Here is a 27213-nt window from a genome sequence, read left to right on the forward strand (position 1 = left end):
AAGACTGAAAATGTACGACCTATCATCAAGTGATAAGGAAGGAGGATAGTCAGTTATGTGGAATTCCTGAAAAACACACTCAGCACACTATTAGTAAACTTCTTATACAGACCAGCAAAAAACCACTGTAAGTAATACAAACTTACCTCAACTCCTGGTTCATTGCATCTCTACGGCAATCATGTGCTCAATGCTCACCTTAGACTGAAGAATAAGGGGCTAAAGAAAATATCCTACATTTGTTATCCTGCATCTTTTCAATAACATTTCACAAAGTCTCTCAGTTGGCTTGTGCAGCTCCAACGGCCTCAGGATATTACAATTATGGCTGTACCCCACTATACCTTAAAAGCTCCTGGTGATCAGTCAAATACTTTGCTGCAACTTTTGTATAAAACACTTTCTTACCTTGGACACTCCAGTAGTCCAACACTGGCATTCTCTGCCACCACTCCCTGATGATAGCTGTAAACTCTCAAAGCTGCAGCACTACCATTCTGGAGTCCAGGACAGTTGCTTGTTACGCAAAAGAATATTTTTTTTTTTCATGATGGATTAATGTTGGTTAATCTTCTCCACAACCCTCTACAGCTGCTATGTATTTCTATTATTAAAAATAAGTAAAAAATACTCCTGCATTTCAGTTTAAAGTTTTGTTTAAAAGATACATGCAACCAGGAGGCAATTTATACAGATGCTGGAGAAATGGTTGCAGGTAGATAGCACTAATGATGCACAGAGATAGAAGCTGAATATACTTAGAGAATGACCTGAAAGCCTTTCAAAAGAGGCTAGAAGAAACTAACTGTGAGGGAGAGGTGATAATGTTTGTGAAGGAAACCCTGAATCTCCCTCGGAGATTGGAACACATTCCTGACAAAATTAAAGGATAATATTGGCACCTATAGAACACTTTCATAAGGAGATTTTAAGAATTTTACAGTGCTTTTTGGATACTAGAAAGCAGTGTCCAAACCTAACTCAAATGCTTGTAGAAATTCTTGCATTGTAGTCAGCCAAGCAAAGCAAAATTCTCTATGGAAAGACAGAGAGAATACACAATCCACATGTGCTAACCAGGGAAGAGTGAGAGACTAGTTTGTTTTCTCCTTTCTCACTCAACACCTAAGCTGAGTCTCAGATAGCTGAAATAAGGTGAATATGTTTATGTCAAGGAAGTAATTTCTTACATGGCTTTGTAGAGCTCTTCAAAGAACCCAGAATCCCTGACAAAATGGGTGCTTCAAGGCACTTGCTCATGAAGTCGTCCATGCCAAGGAGAACGACACCTGATTAATCTCAACACTATCCCAGTCATAAGGACATACACAGAGGCGCTCTCCATTTAGGGCTTTCACCTGTTCCTTAAAGGACAGAAAAACACCACTGCTTCCCTCGTTACAAAGAGGAGCAGAAGAAGGAAAGTCTCTGAGAGAAAAATGTGCCTGTCAGAAGTAAGTCTCCTGCCTCAAGCCATATTGTTTCAAATCAAGGCTTTGCAAAGCAACCTGCTGAAGGATTACGTTGGGCTTTTTTCTTTTTGAATTTGATTTGGTAGGTTTGACTAAATATAATGCATTGGATAAGACGATAATACATACTGTATTGGTTACTGATGCTAACACCAACATTGAGTTGAGAATGCTAGCTAGCCTAGACCTCATCCACTGAAGAGTCATTTGGACACTGCAGGAAGCTTTCTGTCCTTAGCCTTAACTCCACCCTTCCATGATCTTGGCATCTCTTGCCTTCTCAGCACTGTGAAGTAGCTATTTTTCTGGCTCCCAGAGGTCAAAGGGCAGCTAATATACAGCTGGGCTTCCAGAGCTAGAGAAGCCACTGTACAATGGCAGCCCAGCATATGTCCACTGTCTTCTCCAGGCCCCCAGTGCAGTGTTGCTCTCCATCCTGTTGGAGGACATGGAAAGGCAGAAGAGCTCAGGATTAGGGTTTGAGTTCAAGCCAAAGGGCAATGTGGATATAATCACTTTAAAATATGTGACATGGCATGGTGTGTCATAGCTCCAGCTCATGTTAGCATCCAGTAAACATGAACAGTGTATCTATAGATATAGATATGGCTGACTGACTTTGGTGTCCCAGTGAAGATGTCAAGGTCAAATTCAAAGAGTAGCATTGCATTCTCTACCAAAGATGTACACAGGGAGAGGAAAGAAACTCCAGTCCTGTTTTCAGCACCTTCACCTTTTAAGAGTTTGACATGAAGGAATACACCAGTCTTCTCAAAAGAAACAAAAGAACTCCACCTCCCACACTTATCATGTAATACTACTCTCTGTTATGTTTCCATATTCTTAATGGACCTACATTCTTTCAAAGAGACATCACTCATTTCACCTAACCCATCCTAGCTGAACCCTCAGCTAAATCATTACGGAACAAAGCAGTATTTTTTCCCCTCAGCTTTACAAATGAGGAGGAGATTTCCTTCCTTCCATAAATTTAACAATCCTTAAAAGACTTTCAGGACAATTTACATCAAGCTGCCATAAAGCAATCTGTCCAGCTGGCTCAGGAGTTTGGCAGCAAAAGCACATTGTGGCAGGTGTGTCCACTAAACTACACAGCAAAATTTGCAGTTCACGTAAAGCAAAAGGATTATGGGCATCATATGGGCAGATGCCACCTAACAGCTCACAGAAGAAAAAACAGGTAAATCTAAGCCACTTTTTCTTACACATGCTTGTAGACAAGCGATGTTTACCTAAGGGAGAAGTTTTTTTTAATTTATCACTAGAAGCCAGTAGAAGCCATTTGCCCAAATACTCAGTCAGCCTATGCAAAGACACAGATTGCTAAGAAATTTCTCCATCAACACATGTGGAAGGCAATCTCACACTTAGACTTCCAAGTCTACTCTCCCCTTTCGTATTTTGTGGCTACCATCTAGATTCTGCGTTTGGTGTTATCTGTCACTTGGCAGGGAGGAATGTTCAGTAGGTTACTGAATCATCAAGAGATGCTTGACCTGACTTTCAATTAAGTAATTTTAGCCAGAATCTGTTTTTAATTTTGAGGTAAAAGGAAAGATTCCTGGCCCCCTAAAGCACTCCAAAGATACTAAAGTATTGCCAAAGGGAATATCATATAGAATAGGTCTAGCCACCATAATGTAGAAACTGTTCAAGCTGTCCAAAGTTTTCCCACGATCCATGCATCTAAATTATTTTGTTTCCACATCTTCAGTCTGCCATTTCATAAACACCAAATTTAATTCAGTCCTTAATCGCTTTGATATGGCTAGATTTCAGGCACAATTTCCAATTTGGCCAGTGGTGCGCTGAAACTTGTTACATCTCACACCGTTACTTTTCCAATGGCTGTTACTGACCAGCACCCATTCAAAAGTAAAGGAAATTTAATATTCTTTATCTTAGATTTGTGTGATCTAACAAAGCAAGATGTCAGATATATAAAATTTGAATCCTGATTATCTCACACTGTGAGCCGAGCTGAATGAACTAGACTCCCATCGATAACTGTGCATTATTATGTACTTCATAGCTGTCACCAGAGTTGTCTGCCGCTGGAACTAGTCCTTGTTCAACAGTCAAGCAGTGCTCAATTAAGAGCTACTTCTCCACCCACTAAAATAGACTGGTATTTGTATTTCATAAAAGCTGGTATAAATGTATACATCAGCATCTAGTAGGAACTGTACATGACAGTTTTCACCATAAATGTACCTAGACCAGTTTACAGCATACAAAAAGCATATAAACAAACACCATTAGCAAGGCCTCAAAATATTTTATGTTTGTTTCCTAAATTATGCCATCTGTGTCTGTTTGCTAAACTGTGTCTGAGGTGTCATCACATTCATAAATCTTTGATGGTGGTGTTATAGTGGGAAAATGCTTGGAGGTTTAAACATCTTTATTAATTCCAACTAAACCTTCTGCACACTGGCCACTGTGAACATCTGTAGGCTAGCATTTAGCTGCTTTAATGTAAATGTGCAAATTTGAGTACCACGTCCTCAGGTGATATATTTATTACCATACATTTATTTATGTCACTTTTACCAGATAGAGATTCAACACTGAAAGTATACTAGAAATGATGGTTTACCTTTAAACGATGTTATGGATCAGCAACAGTGTGACAGAAGCATCCTCATATAAACTCACAAATCTTACCTCTGAGATGCTAAGTTATCTGCCTCAGTTTTTGCAGGAATAGAACAATTCATCTTTACTTCATACCTTACTTAACAGCTGGCAAACAGAGTTCCCCCAAAGACATTTAGAACCCCAAGATAATCTAAACCAGACACCAAGGAAAAGGCCCTTAGAAAGCTTTGTTTCCTTTTCTCCCTTCAGTACCTATAGTAATATTTATCCATTTTAATTAACTTATACAGAAGTGTGCTAGTAACACCAGAACTACACATTCTCTGAGGAGGTTAGGGAGCAGATGAGCAAAGGAGACAATATAGCAAGCACATGAGGTAATTTTCCTACTTTAAATGTTTTCTTTGATATGCTATTTGATAATTATTAACAAATTATGTGAAAAAAATGTAAAGCAGTTCCTCCTGAAATGCTACCTGCTGGTAACTATAAACGACAGGAAAAAGGAGCTTAGGCAGACAAATGGAAGCCCCAGGGAAAACTGTATTTTTTTTCTTTTGCCACTCTACTTGTTTAGATCCGTGCACACACATACATCATTCAGCAAATCACAGAGCACTGTACTTCCTCGTGCAAAAGTTTTTGCCAAAATCCATGGAATAAAGTTTTCAAATTTTTTTTTCTGTAGGACAAAAGCTTTTTCCCTTACTCTTAGACAGTTTTAGCCTACAATGACCAGATTGTTGCTGACACATGTATGTCAGTTTACTCGTTCCTGAAATTCCCTTGTATTTAAAACACTCATTAGTCATTGCCACACTGAATTGAAAGCCAAGTTCATTTCAGCCATGGCTGAAAAATAAACTCTCTCTCCCTTTGCCAGTATGATAACTGAACTAAACCAGAAATAAATCATGCTCAATAAAGCATTAATTTTTTACATCAATCTAAAAAATGTGTTCAGGGGTTTCCTACCTCCATGTGAAATGACCTTTTTGTAAGGTTCAATAACTTTCATATCAATTCTTTGTTCTTGTTCTCCAATAACCACTGTTCTCCACAACCTGTTGTCCTCTCGCTCTTCTTCAGCGGTGTACTCAGGAATTGATTCAGACTCCTTAGTAGCAGTCTGCTCTTCTGAAAAATAAAATTGTATATATTACATCTTCCTATAAAATATCTAAATATTTTCTCTGTTACATACATTTGAAATGGGTGACTGAAACTAACTGGATTTTTACAGCACTATACTGAATCCACACTGGTATAAATAAGAGCAGAATTTGATAATCTAACAGTCAGTAAATGAGAAGTTTCCATTTTTAAAAACTTTTCATCGTTATGAACTTAAAAAGAACAGCAGCAATTATCACTATGCAGATTACTGCCAGGGGATTTTTGCATCCAGTTAGTAAAACTGATCATCTGCTTGTTAGAGGTACTGCACTGTAGGTCTTTAAAAATCTTTGTGTTGCAGGTATGAGAACTATACTAAAAAGCAAAATAGGGAACTAAAAGTGAACACAGTGATGCTTCTTGTCTAGAGAAGAATTACCACAGAACTACAGCTTCTCAGCTTTCTCCCAGTTTGTCTCCAATCTCTTCGGATCTGGTACCAGCAAATATGAAGAATGCCCATCTTCCTCTGGTTCAGTCATGAGGTAATGCTTATTCCTCATATAAGCACAGTATTCGCCACCCCCAGGGCCTTTCAGTTGAGGGTAAATACCAGTACCCTCCCAGATGTGAAGTACAGAGCAGCCAGGCAATCTGGCCTGTTCTTACCAGCACCCGTGAGAGTACAGGTATATGTAGTCCACAGACACAATGATCACAATAAATAAACTGCATGGCTGACAAGAGACTATGAAGACTCATAGCACAGCCTCTCTGCTGGATACTCTTAGTTTCAGAAGAGCTGTGAAGTAATTAACAAAATCTACATTTCCATTGCACATTGAGAAGATGGCTCTTAACAAAAAATTTAACCGCATTCCAGTTTTTCAAACTCAATGGCTGATTATAGAGAAAGTGACATGAAAAGTGATTCTGTCCACAGCTGGAAAAATTTCATTTCCTTCTTTAGTTATTCTTAAAACATACTGTTTTTTCAGTGGGAAAAAGAATCCCTCTTTTGTACTATTATTCTTGCTGAAGCACCTTTGCCTTGTGGCTGTGTGCACCTTATTAATTTATCTTCATAGTAAAGATTCTATACATTTTATGCATTACACATTTGAAGTAAACAAATAAAATCTACTGTTCTTTTAAAAATATTATTCTGGCTCTGCAGTCATAAGGAAGAGCAGGCTTGGATCATATAAGTCAATAAGTGACGTAAAATTAAATAAAGGTATAGTGAGATACATAATGACACGCATGTGTGTACATAAAAAGCTGATCAGATATCTTACTTGAAAATACCAAAGAAATCTGTAAAATTTAAGAATAAACTAAAAGAAGTGATTTCAATTGACGAGAAGAAGTAAAGAACACAATGATTCACAGAAATCCTCAAACGTTTCTATGTATTAGTTTATCTTTCGATGCCTCTTTGATTAATATAATCATAGAATCACAGAATTATTTAGGTTGGAAAAGACCTCTAAAATCATCAAGTCCAATCATTAATCTAACACTGTCAAGTCCACTACTAAATCATGTCCCTAAGCGCTACATCTACACATCTTTTAAATACCTCCAGAGATGATCACTCAACCACTTCCCTGGGCAGCCTGTTCCAATGCCTGACAACCCTTTCAGTAAAGACATTTTTCCTAATATCCAACCTCAACCTCCCCTGCTGCAACTTGAGACCATTTCCTCTCGTCCTGTCTCCAGCCACCTGACAGAAGAGACCAGCACCCACCTCACTACAACCCCCTTCAGGTAGTTGTAGAGAGCAATAAGGTCTCCCCTCAGCCTCCTCTTCTCCAGACTAAACAGCCCCAGCTCCCTCAGCTGCTCCTCATAAGACTTGTGCTCCAGACCCCTCACCAGCTTTCGTTGCCCTTCTCTGGACACGCTCCAGCACCTCAATGTCTTTCCTGTAGTGAGGGGCCCAAAACTGAACACAGTGCTCGAGGTGCGGCCTCACCAGTGCCAAGTGCTTCTTGAACTACTCACATGAATGGAAGTATATGATCCTTAAAACACACCAGTTTATCCTAAGAATTAAATCAGTTATCTTTATAAAATCAGGAATAAGATAGTATACTGTGTGTATACCACATATATCTACACACATAGAACCTACGGGCACGTACATATACATGTACTGACTATTAATTTGTAAAACTGATTTGTGCATTAAAACCTATCAATAATTCTACCAAATTTGTTAGGAATATCAAGTTCCTCAATACATAAAAAAACCCTCCGAACTTTTAAAGAAAATATATATTAGGTTAGGCACACATTTGTTGTTACACAAGTCTTACAAGTAAGACTAATTAAGTCTGAATTTCTACTGCCACCTGTCTTTTATTTTCTGTCCCTAATACAAAGTATTAGGGAATAATACAGGCAGAAGGTCTCCCTCTCTGAGGTAGATTCTCCCACGTGCAACAAAAGCTCAGTCTGTCACTAATTCTTTTCTTTACCTAATTCCTGCCTACTGGAATCTTGCAAGAAAGCAGTAGTATTTCACCTCCTAACTATTTCACTGCCTAACCAGCCAATGAGTTAAAAACATATTCAAGTTAAATTGTATTAATAGTGGAAACAGGGGTGGAAGACCAAGAAATACATACACATGCACATATAATGTGACCACATAAGCCTTTTTTCCTTAAGGACTGCAAATAAAAGGATTTTGAGGAGATCTAAGTTTAGGAAGAAGAACAGACTGCAAAAGGTGATTTTTTTCAAGTATACTATTGTGAATTGGTTTAACAGTTGCTGCTCAGTAGATCATATATTGTGGAACTAAAGCATGTATTCGTGCCTTCTCAGGGTACGATGCTCATGATGTTTAATAATATACCTAGCATTCAGTTTTGAAATATCGCATATTCTGTGACATTGGGAACAAGATTATAAAATGCATAACCCCACTCCCTCCAAACCTAGATATCTTAATGCAAATTTGTATGATGTTAATTTTGCAAAGGTACCATGGAAACAACATGAAAACTACACACATGCAGTCAAGCTATGCAAACTTGGACAGGCGATCATAGGGTGGTCCATTCCTTTAGGGATACAGGGTCCCCACAGGATGCTATTATGCAGCTCAGGTGCTTTTAGAATAGATAGAAGGGATTATCAGAACAGCCTAGGAAAACTGTCTAGTCAGCTGGTTCCTTGGAGTGTAGAAAGGGCATGGCTGAGTGAGAGAACAGCTTTAGGGAAAAGAGGCTGGGCTAGGTAACTAGCAGACTAACACTGAAACTGTATTTGGGGTTTGATTTTTTTTTTTTTGCTGGTGAAACTGCAAATGATGAAAAACAATTAAAAGAGATCCTGATAAAACTTACGATGCTGGAATTGGCCAAATGAATTATTTTTGGATAGAAATGGTACTAGATTGCCTCTTCCTGACAAAGTGGCGATGCTTTACTGCCTGGAGTGTTGATTTTGCAAAGAAGTGTGCACCAGTGTGAAATTCAGAAAGGAAAGAAATATCTGCAGACAAAATAATAAACACTCTCACACTTTCCAAATAATGCTGATTTGGGGGGAGGCCTTCACTTATATGCATATATGGTTTTCAGAAATGCAATTTTTATGTCATCTAATGGAATAATCATAAAAAACTCATTTCAGATACAAAAGCAGGTTCTGAAAGAGAATGTTTAAATGTAAGGTATTAGAGACAAAAAACCCCCTATGAAACTGATGATCAACCAATCCCTAAACAAGTCAGGTGCTAGTTTAAGACATGTATTCTAGTATGTCCGCTCTCATCCATTTTCTTGCACATTGCAGTTTTGATGATTCTTCTTCATCATTCTTTTAAACCAGTAGGTTTCAGTATTTCTTGTATTACAGAGCTATCAGTTTTCCAGTGATGAGGTGGACCCCTGAATCATGACAACAGTCTTGCTCTTCTCAGTTGCCTTTTATAGTTCAAATGGACCTTCAGCAGTCTGAGCACGACAAGCTAAAAATCACTGCTCTCTACAGTCTCAACAGCTACATCTTCTCCGTATTTACTTCCCTGTGTTTGGCACGACAGTCTAGAAACGCCAATCTGTGGGAGATTGAGTGCTGCTAACACCAGAGCACATAGTGGTTAACAGTAGAGTGACAGAAGTACAAAGACAACAAAGGCTATTTACCATGCAGAGAAACCATTCTGCACTAGTTCTTATGACTATACTCCTGGCTACCAGATTCATGTAATATACAGCCTACTTATTTTATTGCTGGCTTATTTTAGTAAAATGTGATTTTTTGCCTTTTCTATTCTCTGTTCCTGGCTTATCTAAGTGGAGGACATTTTGTCAATTAAGTATGCCTAAAAATCAAACTACACAACTGTAAAAATGTCAACAAAAACACAAGCACCATGACTTATTCTTCACTTAGGAGTTCAGTGAAACCCATCCAACTTTAGCAATTGAACAAATCATCACATATAGAAAGCAGCAAAAAAAGCTGGGGAGAAATGCTTGCTGTAAATACAACTGCCACCAAAATCACTGGAGTTGATTTTATTTACTTGAGGTCTTAAAGGCAAAATCTGTTCCACTGCAGACAGAGATTTTTGCTCTCACACAGTGGTCACAACAGTCTAAGACTGCAAGTACATGCTGCTCTGGTGTGAGTGGGTGTGTGAGTGTGTGTTGGTTTTAACCTTTGTTACAAAATATTCTAACCATCAAGCAACTCATCACTATGCTCTGCATCTACCCATAAGGAAATTGGCTTTCTAATGAGAAGTGACATTAGAAACACTTATGCATGATTGAGTACACAGTAATGCTTCTTTGGCAATATCACTTAAACTGATGCAACTGTTCTTGTATGCTCAAAACAGCATACAATTTTTAAATTATAGTGACCTCACTAGCAATAGAGAATTTAAATGCAAGGGAAAATTCAGTTTAAATTGATCCATTTTTAAAGTTTCTTTCTGTTGTAGATTGTAAAATGGTCACACTCATTTTCCCTCGAATAGCTTATGATCTTTATGTATTTACATAAGTGAATACAGTTCTTATACAGTCCCTACAGTACTAGCAAGGAATGAGTGTTAACATCCTATTTCGTACATCATGAGCGTAAGTAAAGTAAGACAGTGCAAAACACTTTTACACCACATGAGAGAAAATCATTAATACGCGAAGGAAGAGTGAAGTACCCATTGCACACTTCAGGGTGTATCTATACTGTACAACTAGTCCTGCTGAGAAAGCACATTTGAATTGGTGGAATGAGGAATTCTGTTGTTCCATCACCTGAGCTAGTTTTACCATGCCATGCACACATGTTCCACGTCTCAGCTTTCCAACGATACATAGGAATAAAAAAAAGAGCTTTCTCACTAACAGAAGATCTCCCTCACCTGTGTCTACTTCATTTATACACTGCTTTTTGGTGCAGCTTGTCAGCCAACACATTTTGCACAAGGTTATATCCCTAAGTACTACTGATGTAACTAATCTAGAGCTGGCCAGAGCTGCATGAAGGTGCAGTTAGCTGTAGTGTTGCCTACCACAGAGAGCAACTGCTTTCTGTTTCTTGAACAACTCTTTTCAGACAAGTCCTATGGTACTGGACAAAGACAGGATTCTGAATTTTATTCTCTCTAGGTAGCTCTTCTTATTTTATTTAATGAGCTGTACTATGTCTTTCTGCACTCTGCATAAGTAGAAATGTATTACTTTACACAGAGGAAGAAAGGTTTAAAAATAGCAGACAGTAAAAATATCTGGACACCTAGAATTAACTCTCAAATGCTTTAACCCTATTTACAGCCTGATGGACTGATCACATAAGCAGTAAAGAAAGAAACAGAGATGAACTCTACATTTACAATCTAGAACATTACCTTGTCCACTGTATTCAAAAGAGTCTGCTTCATCAGGAGTGTCAAGGTCATCTACATTGATATCAATTTCATCTGGCGTATCCAAATTATCATCAGAAAGTACAGACCCTTCGCTCTGGTCCAAAGAGAGATTGATATTTGGAGCAGTGAGCTTTATCCTTCTGGGATAGGAACCGTTAAGGTCGAGAGAATTGGGAGGTTCTGAAAAAGGAGGAAGAAAAAAAGAACTTTATCTCCTCTGCATACTATTAATCTCCTAGATACTCAAGAATCCCCTTCAAACACACTGGTACAGATCAATTTTAGTAACTTTTTAGTTACTAAAATTTTACAATTTAGTTACTAAAAGTTTTACAATTTTAGTAACACGAAGTCATTTAAGTCCACCTAACATAAACCACAAATATCACCATTAATGTCTAAAGAAATAAAACATGGAATGGCAGATGTAGCTGGGAGCTCTTAAATGATGTAAAATCCAGATTCACTTTTTTGCAATCATGAGATGAAAATCAAGCCTTGGACATGCTCTGACCCACAACGTTTAAGAATTTAAAGAGCAATATACAAATCATTTGAGTTATGAACAAAAGCACTGCTGAATCCTGGAAAAATTCATATGAGTTAAAATCCCCTGTAAATATTTGTTTTCTTATGCACTTGGTGCTATTCAAATGGTACCGATCTGCAAGTACCTATGTCTTTCGTTTTAACTATACAATATCTTATTCAATACAGTAACAGAAATAAAACCACCTCTGAGACTCATAATCAGTCTTAAATAAGTCTTCAAAAAGACAAAAGCTAGGTATGGCTTTGGCCCTTGTCACTGCATTGCGTGTCACATTTCAAGCTGTTTTGTCTGAAGTATTCTAATGCTTAGTTCACTTAGACAGTAGTCAAATATAAGATAAATAATAGAGACTACTTAAACTTCATAAGGGCTAAACAAGGGATGACAACAACACACAAGAGAAAATGGCACACTACAATTATAATTTCTCAAGTGAAGAAGAAAATAAATAAACCCAACTTAACACTTTTTAACACTGAACTGATTCTTTACCAGCACAGAAACATCCTTCTCGCTGCAAAATTAAATGACAAGGGAATAAGATATAATTAAGAAAATGACTAAGACCTTCTCTTACCGGGTCTCATCTCTGCAGAACTGGGGCTTAGTACACCCTCAGCAAAGGGGATGTCCATCGCCACATCCTCTTGTACCAACCTGAAAGGTAAAATAAAAAGCTAAATCTTAAAGATATGCACGGGTTGACCCTGCTATCAATACAGCTCATCTGATCTCATATGGAACTAAAATTTTCCTCAACACAGCTGGTTCAGAAGTCTGATCACACACTGATATAAGTGAGAAATGAACACAGCTGTTTTAATTCTACTGTGCTGTTCTTACCCCTTATTTATGCACACAGCTGTAGAGCCTTTGGAGACTACAGGTCACACACAGCCACTCTTACTTGGATCAAGACATAGCACTGAATAGGCTGGCAAACAGCAACGTTTCTCATTTTATACAAATGAAGTTGGTCTTTCGTCACTCAGCAAACCAGACACATCATTGCAAGGAGCTTCAGCTGCTCTTTGCAAACTGCATGCCACAATTTAGAGTTCCATAACACTATTTTCATTGCTGTACATACAGTTACTGTATAGCAAAAATGAGATCATGAGTGGGTTTTGTGATTCTTTTGATATCATTTGTACTTTAGAGCAATTCTGACCCAAATCAATCATTTTGTAATACTGAAACAGTTGATGTCCTGCACTGAAAGAGTACAGAAAGCACAAAAGTGAGAACCAAAACTACACCACAGATTTCCAAAGACTAAAATGTTGCAAAATATCCTACCTAGACTCCATTTTTAGGAAGGTACTAAGAAATTACATTTAACATAGCTATGTAAGACAAGTAAAAGGCATTAAGTGGTGAAAATAGTAACAAAGGTATTTGAATGTTTAAAGCAAATTGACTTGAGCTGTTTTCATGTCTATTTTCTATTCAAGAATTTTACAAAATGCTTGCTGGGAGGATGGTTCAACTGCAGATAGGAAACAACATTTTACATTTTCAGGACACTCTTGACAGCTTTCAAACTATTTTCACTAAAAATGTATGACCCAAAAAAAGCTTCATTTATTTTATCAAAATAATTATAGTATTTTTTTCTATATTCCTGTTCCAAACTCTTTATTTTTAAAAAACAGTTTGGCTTTTTTTTCCACAAAAGCTGAAGAACAGACAATTTTTACACTTTGATTGAAAGAGCTCTGACGAGATCAAAGTAGATACTTTTCCCTGCCACAGCATCAGCTAGCTCTGTTCTGAATGATTCAGCTGAATGGGTCTGAACAGGCTTGGCTTGTCACTCCTGCAGTTTCTTCCTACCCGCACTTTCTCCTTAAGGACTACCCTCATTATTTTACTGTGTGCAGACAAGAGTCTTCTGGTCAGTCATTGCGTCAGAGTATGAGCATATTTTCTGTGATTTCTTGTTAATTTCATATAGATTGTATATAAATGTGTACATGTAGACCTGCATACAAGTGAGCCAAAGGCTTCACTGTGCTTAAAGTTGTGAAAGATCTTTACCTCAAGCCCCATACTATCAAATTCCCAGTACAGACAGGCCAACTAGTGAACTCTCATCTCACTTTTCCTGTGAAGCCGTAGAAAATACAGACAATATAAAGCTAGAGTCAAACATGTTTGTGCTGCTCAACTCATGACCAGGCCTTGTCTCTCAATAAAACCAGACACATATTAATCTTGCTAATTTTACTAGATTTATCCCCACATACCGTAGAGTACATCTTTCACAAATACAGAGATTAACTGCTTAATGATTTCTACAAAACATGCCAATTCTGGAATATGTTTAACTACTGTCAAATAAAGCTTGAAATATTCTTTCTCTTCGGATACACAATAGAACAGTAAAGAAATTTGATCAAAGTATCCTGCCCATGAATAAAATGAATGGCACAGATTGTCTGTAACGTACCATTTCCTTTTTTTCTGCTCTGTAGCATCAACTGTCTTCAGAAGCTGTACAGAAAACCGATACACAGAATACCATCACAACTTACTTAGAAAATGTAAATAAGTCATTAGAGTCTTTGGGGTTTTTTTGGTGTCTGTTCAATTAATAGTAAAATATGTGTAATGATGTCTAATTTATTCATCTGAACTTAGCAGAGAAAAATCTGAATTCTAATGAAGTGCTGTAAGTAACAGCCAGATAAGGTAAGAAACCACAGTGGTGGAAACAGTGTGGGGAGAGGATGAATACTTCTAATCCATTTTAAATTCAGATCAAGATTTTATTTGGGGTTTTATTAACCTTCCCAAATATAAAACTATGAAAAGTTCTGAAATTAAAGCAGCTCAGGACTAGTCAGATGATGACTTATGGGTACTCAAAGGTGGTTTGGCTGGACAGAACAGGGTTTTGATCCTAACATATAAACCATTTATTTATAAAATCTCTTACAGCCTTATCACACCAAATGACAATTCCTTACTGAACAAGCTTCAGAAATCACTGCAGGAAATTATTTGAAAGGAAATGCTCTTCTTTCAAGTTGTGTAAAGAGTAAGCTACAGGAGGATAGTGAATTTTCAGGTTTTCTATATTAAAAAGAGACAGTATTCTCTGCAGTAAGCCTGTAAAAATGTTTGAGAAGAATGAAGATCATCTTCTCTCTGCATAAGACCATGACTGAATTTTACATACTGTACCCCTACAGAAACAGTGACAATTATCATCCGAAAAAAGCAATTTCCCACAGGCAATTAATTCAGAATTTTGAGAGCTGCCTAGAATTTTTGCAATGCCTGGGACAGAATTATCCTAAGTCATGACATTTCTAGGATTGCCTCAAGACTTCTTTTCTCCCTGTGGTGTCTTTTATCTTTTTTAAAAAAAAGTGTGTGTACTTGGAGCTGGCATTGCTGCTTTCTCTAGAATCTCTTACACTTTTATGACATAAATTTCAAATGTTTATCTGCTTTCAGTGTGACCACTAGAGCTGAGTTAAACCAGAATTTTATACTACAGTTGTGTTTGCAAGAATAGTACATTTCTAGGGGATTGAAAGATAAATGTGTTTCATATCCTTTTGTTTTAATTTCTACTGAAATACAGCTACTGCTACAGGCAATGTACTAAAAAAATACTCCTCGCTTAGGGATTACAACAGCATCAGAATTTGTATGAGAATCTTTAACTTTATTTTGATGGCACAGTGTTTTTAATGTCAATAATCCATATTGTTCATATTGGGATATTTGATTTGGGAAGCAAGATGCTGCAGTCCTGAAAGATCTTAGACAAGGCAAGCAGTTAAAAATCAGTTCAAGCCCAGTTACCAAAAACATTACTGACACAAGGTTATCCGTTGTATTTTCAATCACATAAAAGATGGTATCACCTTTCAGAATTTTTTTAGCTGAGTTTGGATTTTGTCTTTGTTGTTTGGTTTTTTTTTAAATCTTGTCAGGTTCTCATTTACTGTCGAATAAACAGTCAACATGCTTTTTGAAGAGAGTCTGACTCTGGAGTCAAGTCATATTTTTCTAGATACCTTGTACTTTACCCAAACAGATTAAAGATTCCTTGCCACACATACATACTCTGTGTTGAGTGAAAGTTCATATTTTTTAAAAGCCATAGTTAATATTTGTTCAGTTGTAAATTAATAGGCGGTACAGGCATCTTTCAAATCCAGCGGGTTCAGAAAGCCGGTCATAGAGCATTGCTCCGGTGACACTGTACCTCAACATATGGCTCCAGACTCCCCATCAGTGTGAGAATAAGCAAAATATGGACAAAGTTTGTTTTCTACAGACATAGCTTCCCATTTGCCAATGGATTTTGAAAGCATGCTATGCTGAGTAGCTCAACACCTTGCAGAGCAATTTCTGGCTGTGCACAAGCTCTCAACAGATCTCAGCCAGAAGCCTAGTAATGGAAGATGGATTCCAGAGACTTAAATTAAGCAACGACCTCCTCTTCCTTTCCCACAGACTACTTCACATACTTCCAAAATTCTGGCTTACAAAATTCCTTGCCTTCCATACAGGTGCAACTGATACAATGGATGATGTGGCTAAAAGTATTAGAAAAATAAAACACTGCCCCCCCCCCCTTTTAATGAATGCTCTTTATTGAAGAAGTAAATTAACTTACTTTAGAAAGCTCCATTCTAACCAGGTATGATATACTAGATTGATTAAAAAAAAAAAAAAAAAAAAAAAAGAATCTTTCACTCAGAACAGAGGTCAAAGCCAAATAAGCTTTTTGTGTCCTAAATGACTTCTTTTATGTGGTACACAGACCAGTCATTTATGGATCAGCTGCACCGGAATCAAGTTACTGCATATTTGCTTTGATAATTCAGGTCTACATACTTGTTCAGAAGTAGCTAGAAACCCCCTGTTTCTCAAAGGTGGATCAGAGACAGACACCGAATTCTTATGAAAGGAGGAGAGAGAGGCTGGAGGCTGTAATCTTTTCCTTGCTCCTTCTTGGTTCAGACATTCTTACAGCTCAATGAATTAACAATTTTTAAATAATTCTTAGTGCCCTCTCAATCAGTATTTCTCAGAATAAAAGTTATCCTTCCTGACTTTTCTAGGTACAGCAACATTCTGCTATTCTGGAAAGAACAGCTCTGAATATTCACAGCAATATGACATAATCCCTATGGGCTGTGCTGCCTCATCCTTGTGTCATATGTGATAGATCACCAGTTTCCCAAGCTGCTCTGCAGCTATTACATATCAAGAAGTTAATTTCTTTAGTCTAAAACAAATAATGTCTCCAATGGGTTGCTCTGAATGAACCTGCAAAAGAAAGCAATATTAATCCAACAGTGACCATCACATTTCTAAAGTGAATCCCTCCACTCCAAAACACCACAGCTTGCTCACCAGCTAGACTTTAAATTGTATACATTTTCTAGCTTCTGTATTCACTAACGCAAAAGTTTAATCTGAAGTGGAGCCCACAACTTCCAAACACTTTCCCTAGATAACTAAATCATGTTTCTTCCATGCTGTTCCTTCTATACACAGAAATACTTTTCTACTTAAATTTTCACAAGATGATAAAGGTTTTTATGAAGTTTCAAAGCATGATTAGTAATAGAAATGACACAGATGAAATCACCTCGGCTCATACTAATGCATGCTTGTTTTGGAAACCAAATGGGAGGAGAGGGGACGAAGTATAATGAAAAGGTTACTCAGAGACTAGACATCTGGCTTTTTTCATATTCTCAAATTCCACACATTATGCAGGTACACCTTGGTCTTGGATGAAATGAAAGTCCTGCTTATAGCCCACTGTCTCACTAGTTTGCAGTGAAAAATTGAGCTCTTTTGAGGAAGAATGCACGAACTGTGAAATTTTAGGTACAAAACCAAGGTAAGTGAACTTAAGTTCCTCTGTGAGTTGCTTTTCCAGAACACAGGCAGCACAAAGTACTTTTTCTCTGAACACCCGTCCCCACCCTGTAACATCACCCTTACGCAAGCAGAGACCAGAAAAGGAGAAACAAGAACTTAAGGGACTGGACATGACAGTACAGTATTTTCCTTGGAAGGTATGAAAAAGCCCTTGGCGATTATCCATTAACGCCTGTCCACTGACTCTCAGCACGGCTCCATCTGAAAAGCGCCTTTATGATTAAGCAGGGTTAAGTGCTTTGCCAGGCCAAAGCCAGAGTACACAGTACCTTGTGTAAGCCCATCTCTGGCCTTTCCACTCCCAGAGGCAACCTACTGATGGCTCTCACAGCATTTTGATTGCTCCATGTGGAGGATGGCTAACCTCTTTCGGACAAAATGAGCATGCTATTCTTCCATACTCGGAACCAATAAAAAGCCTCAGAAGTGGAGCCTAAAGCAAATCTTTAAGAGCTCCACAGATCAGAATTTACATCAAGAGTTGATACAAAGTGTTTTCTTAATTGCTATATTCCTCTTCAGTTTACAATTCCGTGCTACAGAAATTTATATAAATTTGAAGCCAAAATATCTCACCAGATAGCTGACTTAAAAGGGGTGTTTGCTATCATCCATCTCTGTAGCTACTCCAACATTCACCTCACCTCATATAAAAGAACAGCAAACCCCATTCTGTTATCATGATTACACTTGACACATTATTCTTTCTAGAACAGAAACTGTTTTGCTATTTTGCATTTATAGCCAATTAAAACGTCTCCCTCTTTCTTTCATATCTTATATATGTGTGCTCCAAGCTTGTAGCTTGTAATTGCTGTTCCATTTCTGATCAGAAAAAGCTAGAGATTAGAGATTTGCAGACCCTTGTTCCAGTAGTATGTTTTAAAAAAACAACAAGTATCTACTTTCTGAAATCATTACTCTTTCCTGGAGTGCTCAGAAAAGACAGAATATAGTAATTCTGTCCTTTGTTTTAAATAGAAGATGGTTCTTCTGGTTATAGATGCAACTCCATAAACTATGTTATAATTGAGATATGTTATTTCAGGGACCTTTAATGCTAATGGACTAATAACAAATCCTAATGTGCACGTGTTTGTGTTTTGGTGCTTGCCATCCATGTAAGATTGGTACAAATGTTCTACAAGGAAAGTCAGAGAACTGTTGGACATACTTCAGCATCAACTGTGTCTCTAGCTAGAAGGAGATGCTATATAAAATAAAGCATTAGTATATAAAGTTGAAAAATGAAACCTGAAAAACTATGGGCTTTAGTCCAAAAAAAGTTTGATGAAAATACACGGAAAGTAAAAGAAAGAGGCCAGAAACATTGGTCCCAAAAAACCTAACTGGATTGTGCACTAAGAGAAGAAACCCATTAGCAAATGCACCCACTAAAAATAATCCCCCAAATTACTTCCTAAAACTAGTCCTTTGCTACAAAACTTCCAGACAACAAACAAAAATTTCTACAGTTGCCTACTCAGAGATAAAGGAGACTGCAGTGCGAATTTTTTAGGTTCAGGAGAATTAATGATCCCTAAACTGTAGCAGAGTATGCAACAAATCAAAGTGACATACACTGTGCAGGATTCAGTCAGTATCAGTCAGAGACTATGCTTCAACTATATCCACATACCAAGAAAATGAGCCTACTGGAAGAAATCCACTCCAGGATATCTGAGACTAGAAAAAAATCATTACTTTTACTCACAGCTGTGTAAAATAATCATACTGTATACAGGTCACTTGTAAAAATGGATTAATTTTATAACCTCCCGAGAGCTGCATTTAGCAACCATATGTTAGTATCCTAAATTAACTGTGTTTCTATTGCTATGTATTTGGTAGCTTTTAATCACAAATTAGTTCAGGAAAAATCTACAGACTGAGCACTAGAATTTATGCATAGCACGAGACTTTTATTCCCATCTCTGGCTGCAAACAAAAAACCAAACCAAACCAAAACAAATTATCTGTGGTGCTTTGTTTGAGCCAGCTTTATTAATCAAACATCTGTGCAAATGTTAACTAATCATTGTCATACTGCTGCACAGTAGATAAACACATGCTGATATTCCCATTTTACAGAAAAAACATGTCACTTACTTTCTTGACAACCACAGAATAAACCATTGCTAAAAATTAGTAAAAGTCACAACTTCCTAGTTTTTCACACTTCACTCTTCAGATTTAAAGCTTCTTTTACTGATTATAGTGTTACTTGATTTTTTCCATGTGTTGATTTTTTACTCCATTTTCAGCATCAAGATTGGGTGAAAAAGTTAGGCATGTCTGCAAGAGGTAATATTCTTTCTGTAGGAAAATCATGTATTCTAGCCGTAAGACTTAAATTGTTTGCATTTCAGTATGTTAACTGAAAACATGTTAAGTTCTCACTTTGGGTCACTGAATAAATTTTTTAACCATTCTTTATGAACATGTTTCCTAGTCTCCAATCAACTTTAGTGTTTAGTATCTCTTTATCTAGCCATCTTGTTCTTTTCTCCTCTTCTTAAACCTATACTGTAACCCTTAATTTTTTTCCAGGTAGCTACTCATAGCTCTCCTGACTGCTCTTAACAGTTTGACTGTTAGAAAATAACAGCTGCTATTCAGTATATGCCGCTGCTTTCACTGCTGCTAGGCAGCCACAGGCTATCTGTCCTGACCCCTTGCCAGCTCCCTCCCTGTGTCACAGCACAAGAGAAGCAGGCAAAGCCAGGGAGCAATGCAGACAGCCATGGAGGGACAAATGTAAGTAAATAGATGAGTGACAATGGGATTCACTAGGCTATTTCAGCAACCTTATGCATACGCCTATGGATGAGGAAGGCTTATGGGAGGAATCCAGGGCTCCAGGCTTCTTCAATTATCTGTGACTTCCAGCCACATGAAATAAAAGGGCATCTCAATATAGAATGAGGGAAATTGGATTTAAATCCCAAACCTAGATGTCCTGTTGAAATGGGGCCTTAGGAATGTAAGCCAGGCTGATGCTGCCTGCAGCGGATCCCAGAGTTCCCAAAAGTTTCTTCCTAGAGGTTTGTCACCAGCAGGTCATAGGATGTAACAGGAAAGACAGTGCAGCCTGGTGAAAAACTGTTTGATACCTTTTATTGTCCTTTCTGCATCCCCAAGCATTATTAACCATGCACCATTCAAACACTACTGTAGAGACAGGACAATCAGTCCTTTCTGGTGCTTTTCAGAGCTGCTAATCACCTGAGTATTGGGCATTTCCAAACATTATTTAACATACCTTGGACAACAGCTTTGAGCGTGTCCATTACTTGCGAGTTCCTTGTATGTGATGCCTAATAAACTTTGGGGTTTTTTTTCTGAATATGTAGCATTTTATAACATCTTTTATATGCCACTACTGATCCTCATATCTAGCTGCCACTGAAAAAGGCTGGTATAGTCAGACCCCAGTGGCTTCACTTTGGCATCCAGAAAAAGAACAAATCAGACAGGGGTCAGAGGAGAAGGACATGTGCAATTCAGTCAGCTGCTGACTCCTAGTGACCTGCCCCATACCATTTAACAACTTCATGGCATGGACACGGACAGAAGACAATTCTTTGGGGCAGTGTTATCTGACTGTAGCCATGAAATAGCACTGTCTTCAACTGTGTCTCTGACAGTGAAGTGTAGAACCTGCTAGGCATTTCCTAATATTACCATTTTAATAATATTCTATTAACTCAGTATTTTGTGTGCGAAAGCAGGTAGGGAGTAACAAATTCTAAGGTAGAAGTAACATGCCACTTGACATCTACCGCTCTGCTTTGGCATTGCATTCACATACTATCACATGGTCTTGCCCTCAGAGCAGGGGCTCTCCTCTATTATGTGCCTAGCTCAACGCTACTTAATCTTTACTGAGCCAGTGGAAAATTACCAGAATTAACAACACAAAGTTGGAGAGCCTGTGTGATGGGTGCTCCTCCATCCATGTTGGAGGATCACAAGGTCTCACAATGAGCTATGTAGGTTCAGAGCAGTATTAGCATTTAATCTCCCTGCTTTTAATAAATGTTGTTAATATTCTACAAATAACATCTAAACAATCTGTTAATCAACAGCCACTGTTGAACAAACACTACAAATGCATTGTAACAAGGTAATGCCAGCAGAAAAAGTAGAAGTTAAATCTATCTGATGTAAAAGATCCTTAAGTATAACCTGAAAATACATTTTGTTTGAAAATTGTATTTCTAAAAATTTATTAAAATGTAAGGCCTAATCATGGATCTGTGACCGATCCCCACCTTCCACTTTCATTGAGCAATTAATTATTCCTTGAGAAAACTCAGTTTTTGTTTTCCTCACTTTAAAACCAGTTTTCCTTCCAGCACGTGCGGTTCACAGTGACCATTTTCCTGCCATAATGTGCTGTCAAGATTATTCAACAGAAAACCTGCGGCTCCAAATGATGCAATTGGCATATCAACAGCACTTGAAAAAGCAGCGTGCATCTTACACCCAGTGCAGCCATCTGCACTTTCAGGAAGTATGCTAATGCTTTGAGAGTAGTTAACGAGGTAGAGGTTGCAGGATCAGAAGCAGAAAATCTTTAGGAAGTTTTACATTGTACACCCTACTGAGATTCTCCAGTGGAGTTATGAGAACTCCCTTCTGTAGTCATACGTTTGAGTTACAGCCTAGCCATGGTGCAATTCAGAGTTAAACATGATGCACTGTCCTTTAAGAAGGACCATTACTCAAAAGCATCACTATGCAAGCCTGATTACTTTGTATAAAGGATACAAGGCTTTGCTAATGACTATGACCTTGAAGAGGGAAATAAGGCCGCTGGACAATTGCCAAAGCATGAACAGGGAAAGGTAAAGGTGGCAAGGGGAGATCTCGACCTCCGACTCAATTCCAGGCTGGAAGAACTTGCCCCCTCCCTCCCCACCCCGTAAGGAGCATGCATGCTAACTTACATAGCAAGTGAGGCTAATTTAAATATAACTGACCAATAGTAGATGAGAGGGTCACTGCTAACCAAAGAATGTAAATTTAGGCAGGTTTTTACTAATCGTGTAACAGAATAAATATATTGTAGTTCTTCGGTGTGGGGTGCCAGCTTCGTGGAGTCACCACCAGCACCTGTCTCTGCACAGACATGAAATAAATAAGTACCTTGGTTCTGTGTGTATGATTGGCCTACTGCACAGCCGCTACCGGACCCTGCTTGTGGGACAACACTTCCCGCTATTATTACAGTCTACACCTTATCAAGCCCATTTCCTTCCAAATGAAGGCATGCTGAAATGCCTCAGACTGCTCTTAACCATTAGTAATGACCATTAGTTCTGCAACTGAGCTAACTTCCGAACTCCAGTGGCTATTTCATGTTTTCTACTTGGCTTTTCAGCAATACTGTCAACTTTTTGCATTGCTTAACGGATTTGTTTCTCTGCGTGTATGAATGCTGACATGATGATGATAGTTATTACCACACTATATTAGCTGGAATCAAAAGTTTTAACAAAGCATCTTACAACAGGTGAATTCTGTCTTGCTTGCATGATAAAAGGTGTTAAGGGATGATTTTCAGAGCTGCTAATCATAACAACTCACTTAACATCAAGATGTACAGATTTATTGATCTGTTCATTAAAGCATTAGGATTTTTCTAGCACCCCTTTGATTTCAAGTTCAGCCTTTGGCACAATTTATGATATGCTGATAGACAGGAAAAGATACATGGCAATATTTTTTTTATACTGTATGACTTTTATCTTTTCCTCCCCTCATAATGTTTTTTTTTCAGGTCCTATTTATGACTTAATTCCTCATCCTTCTCAAACAACTTCTATTCCTTCAATACCTTAAATCTTGTGAATTTGTTTATTTTCTCTTTTCTTCTCACTTCTGTGTCACTGTACTGCCAAATTTCCAGCTTTCAGTCTTTTCCATGTTAATGGAACTACGATTTCACAGGTCACTATGTTCAATGTTGTTATAATTTCGATTCCTGTCTTACTTACTGCAGCAAACCTACAAATAACTAACAGCTACATTTTCCCTATCTTGGCTGTGACTGAGCTAAAGAAAAGGCTCTAAAAAGACATCAGTGTTAAACTTCAGTCTCTCTTAAAGCTGCAGTTGTCAGAGATGTATTAGACAGCAGGAGAATGTAAGTGACAATGCAGAATGTGAAGTGGGAATTTTAACTGGCAGATTAAAATGGAAATATCCTAATGGGTATAAATTGGTAACTGAAGAGTGCCCATCCATATTGAGTGATTTGCAACTTGGGAACAATACAGGAAAAGCCCAGGCATGAGCCAGAGAAGGCACCTAATCAAGGCACATCATAAGCTCTACTGAAGCAGTAAAACTGGCACCAAACAAGGCAGTCCTGCAGCCTGCTTGCACTGGCAGGAGGTGTTCAGAGCAGGAAAGATTGCCAGACCCTGCAGTAGGCAGGTCTAAAAAGGCATGTGCGAAGGAAGACAGGAACTCTGTCACTGAGTTGGAAGGGCCACAGAAACAGTAGGAAGATAAAAACCAACCTAAATGTGGGAGAGATGATAATGTCAGACATAGTAAAAATGCTGTGAAAAAGCCAGAGCAACGGGAAATACCAGATTGAAGAAGTAACGTTCAGGAACGAGGTGAGAAAACAGGGCTCCTCCTTCCCCCACACATTATAGCCTGGGAAATAGAAGGGCAAGGTTAGCTGTATGCTCTACTGCTTTAGACAAGCAGGCAAAGGTGTATCCTGCTGGGCTGCTGTCCATCAGTCAGCTCTTTAGGGTTTGCTGCCAATGTTTTCTGCTAAGGAGAGTTATCTTGTTCCTGTAGGACACAGTCAGTTTTCATCTCATAGCCTGAAATAAGGAAGTCTGATCTGCCACTGTCTATTTTTCATGGCTGCAATGGCTATAGAGGAGACCGCAATCTACAGGATACACTAAGAACTAATTAGTAATATCTGAAATGAGTTAATTCATATAATCCTGTAACAGCAAAGCCATTTCCTTCAATGTCCAAAGGAAAAACAAGTAGATAAACTAAGAAATCTGTCAAGCAACTGGACTGTCACTCCCATCCTCTCCTCTGCTTTGGTGTCATTTGTTGTTGCAGTAGCACCATATTTTTCTTGGTATTTGTACAGGGTGTCATAGGAAGCATCTCCAGTCCTGAAGACACTACAGTGATAAAAACAGCTTTATCAACATTCACATGTGCTGACAAAATCATATACTCACCTATACATTATTTCTTGGTAAGTTTGAGAGCTACATCTTTTGCGTGAACAAAGACTGTGGCTGAAAGATTGATTTTTTTCTCTGCCTTTTCCTACAAATGTATTACAATCTGTTAAATAACATTGCTCCCCCGTTACTGCTGAACACTATGGAGATGCCAAAAAACCACAGCAGACTGCTGGTAGCAGCATCTAAGTTTCTAAAGTAGTGGACTTCGGCGAAAGTTAGACTTGTCTCTAACTACACAGATTTTCTCTGATATTGTCCAGATTTATGCAGGGCCAAATAACAGCCAGACTCATCAAAGACAGGAATAAAAAGGCTATTTTAGACCTTAGTACTCCTCTGCCCCACAAGAGACAGCAGTGGAGAGCGTGGGTGAGAGTACTGGGAGGAACACAGCAGCTCTGGAAAAAATAGTGTTTTGGCAGGGTAAGGATTGGTGTGTGCTGCTCCCCCGACCCCCACAGTTGCCTTAATGCCTCCTGACAGTGCTGCTAGACCTGTGTGCTTCCTCGCTTTCTCAAGACAGCTATGCTTTCCAAGAGTATTAATAAAGATAAGTCCAGAAATGACATCTCTGCCTGCCCCCCACTTACTTAGAATGATTCTGGCTAAATATATCTACCAAGCCTGCATACATTTCCTTTCAGTGTTGCTCTAAGTAGCAGGTATTTAGACATTCTATACATTTTCAATGCCTCCTGTACATCACTATCATTTGTTTGCTTACCACACTTAGAACTGAAGAATTTTTTCACTCCTTCATCACAGACAGAGAAGCAAACAACAGAATGGAGACAAATCAAGCTCTTATAATTAAACAAAAATACTGCCTGTACAAACAAACTTTTGCCGTAATTTTTTAGTCCTCTTACCACCGAGATTATTGCTGCATCCTTGATCCATTAACCTTCAAATATTACATATTCTGTTCACTGTAACACTTTAAGACGACATTGCAAAAAAATTCAAAAATCATATGCTTCAGTTGATAGCAAAAAACCTGAAAACAATACCATTGTCCAGTAGTCTACAAGAGCTATCGCAAACAATCACTATGGCAGTAATTAAGCATTCTTAAAAGCAAGTTATCTGGTGCCAATGCCCACCATTCACTCCCTTTTGTCCCACTGTATCCTCAGAGCTAGGCAAACAAGCTGAAAATAATCTAATATGCTAGGTAACTGCAATGAAGTTTTGTTTCCTCATTACAAATACCATGCCTGCACTCAGACAAAAGAAATCCCATTGAACTGATGTAAGCTCCTCTCATAAAGAGCTGCAACGGAATTAAAATACAGCTGCCCAGTTTTCAGTAATGAGGTCCTGGGTGCTTTGCATCATGCTGACAAACATTTCCCCTTTCTAAGTAACTGCAACAACAGAACTGTTAATCAGAAAACCTTCTGCATATCAGCCTCGCTTACCTTCTAAAGACTTGAAGAGGCCTTTCTACTGGGAGAATAATAAAGATGCTTTACTGCTGCACTTCAGCATCCCTCTTTCTGTAGCAGTTTACTAGGAATACAGATCTTCCACCATTTTCTTGTCACGTGGCTAGTGGTGCTGCTAAATAAGGGTGATCACCTGCTTCAGATAGCTGGGTGTTTTAACCAGCAGCTACTGGGCTTTGGATGAAGAAGCCCTTAAATGAATGCAGAGCTGTGCTTCAGCTTTTTTTTTTTTTCGTTACATTCCCAGGGAAGCTTTGTTAGCGCATCACCAAACTTTGATACAGCGAGTCAGCTGGCAGTAGTGAAAAGCTCCCCGCTGCTTCATTTCAGAGCCCGAGGAAAGCTTGTGATGAGAGACTGCATGACAAAAGTTCTTATGGATTCAACCCATCTCAGCCCTCATTTCTGTTTGCATCGATGGTTATAGAGCACATGCATATTCAAACACGCTTTACATAATTTGTTCAGTTTGCAATTCAGCTATGGGAATGCAGATGCAAATTTAAAAAAAACAAACAACCACCAGTTCAGAAAGCAGGGTGAATTCTGGAAACAGAAACTGTACAAGCACCAAGAAGCTCATGGCCTGTGCTCTTGACTTGTGTTTCTTAGGGGTGTACTTGAAGGAAGGACATTTCTTGCCATGCAGTGCAGTCCCACAGTCTGCTTTTACAAAAGCTGTCGGAGGTAGGGTCCCTAAAAACTCCAGGTTTCTTTCCAAATGCAAACCAGCTTTCCATCCTATTCCTTGCAGTTCTGTGAGGATAAAACAGCAAGGCAACAGGCACTAGGATGGCCTAACCTTCAGCTAGTTTCCCCTTCCTTCACACTGCGCAACTCCTCCTTGGAAGATGAGTTACGTGAGAACTGGAGATGCTTTCACATCAAATTGCTTGGCCATAAGCAGTTAAAAACAAACAAAAGCCTAATGCCATTTTCATTT

General features: G+C 38.4%; 1 protein-coding gene across 1 annotated transcript in view; it reads right to left on the reverse strand.

Annotated features, from left to right (window-relative positions):
- Positions 1 to 27213, reverse strand: part of PRUNE2 (prune homolog 2 with BCH domain) — a 146914-nt gene that overhangs the window by 17180 nt on the left and 102521 nt on the right. The window contains exons 10-12 of the mRNA XM_075020057.1: positions 12243 to 12322; positions 11092 to 11292; positions 5070 to 5231 (exon numbers count right to left, since the gene is read on the reverse strand). Of these exons, the coding sequence (XP_074876158.1) occupies positions 5070 to 5231; positions 11092 to 11292; positions 12243 to 12322 (443 nt within the window). The remainder of the gene's footprint in view (positions 1 to 5069; positions 5232 to 11091; positions 11293 to 12242; positions 12323 to 27213) is intronic.

The sequence above is a fragment of the Buteo buteo genome, chromosome Z (assembly GCF_964188355.1).
Source record: "Buteo buteo chromosome Z, bButBut1.hap1.1, whole genome shotgun sequence".
Taxonomy (NCBI): Eukaryota; Metazoa; Chordata; class Aves; order Accipitriformes; family Accipitridae; genus Buteo; species Buteo buteo.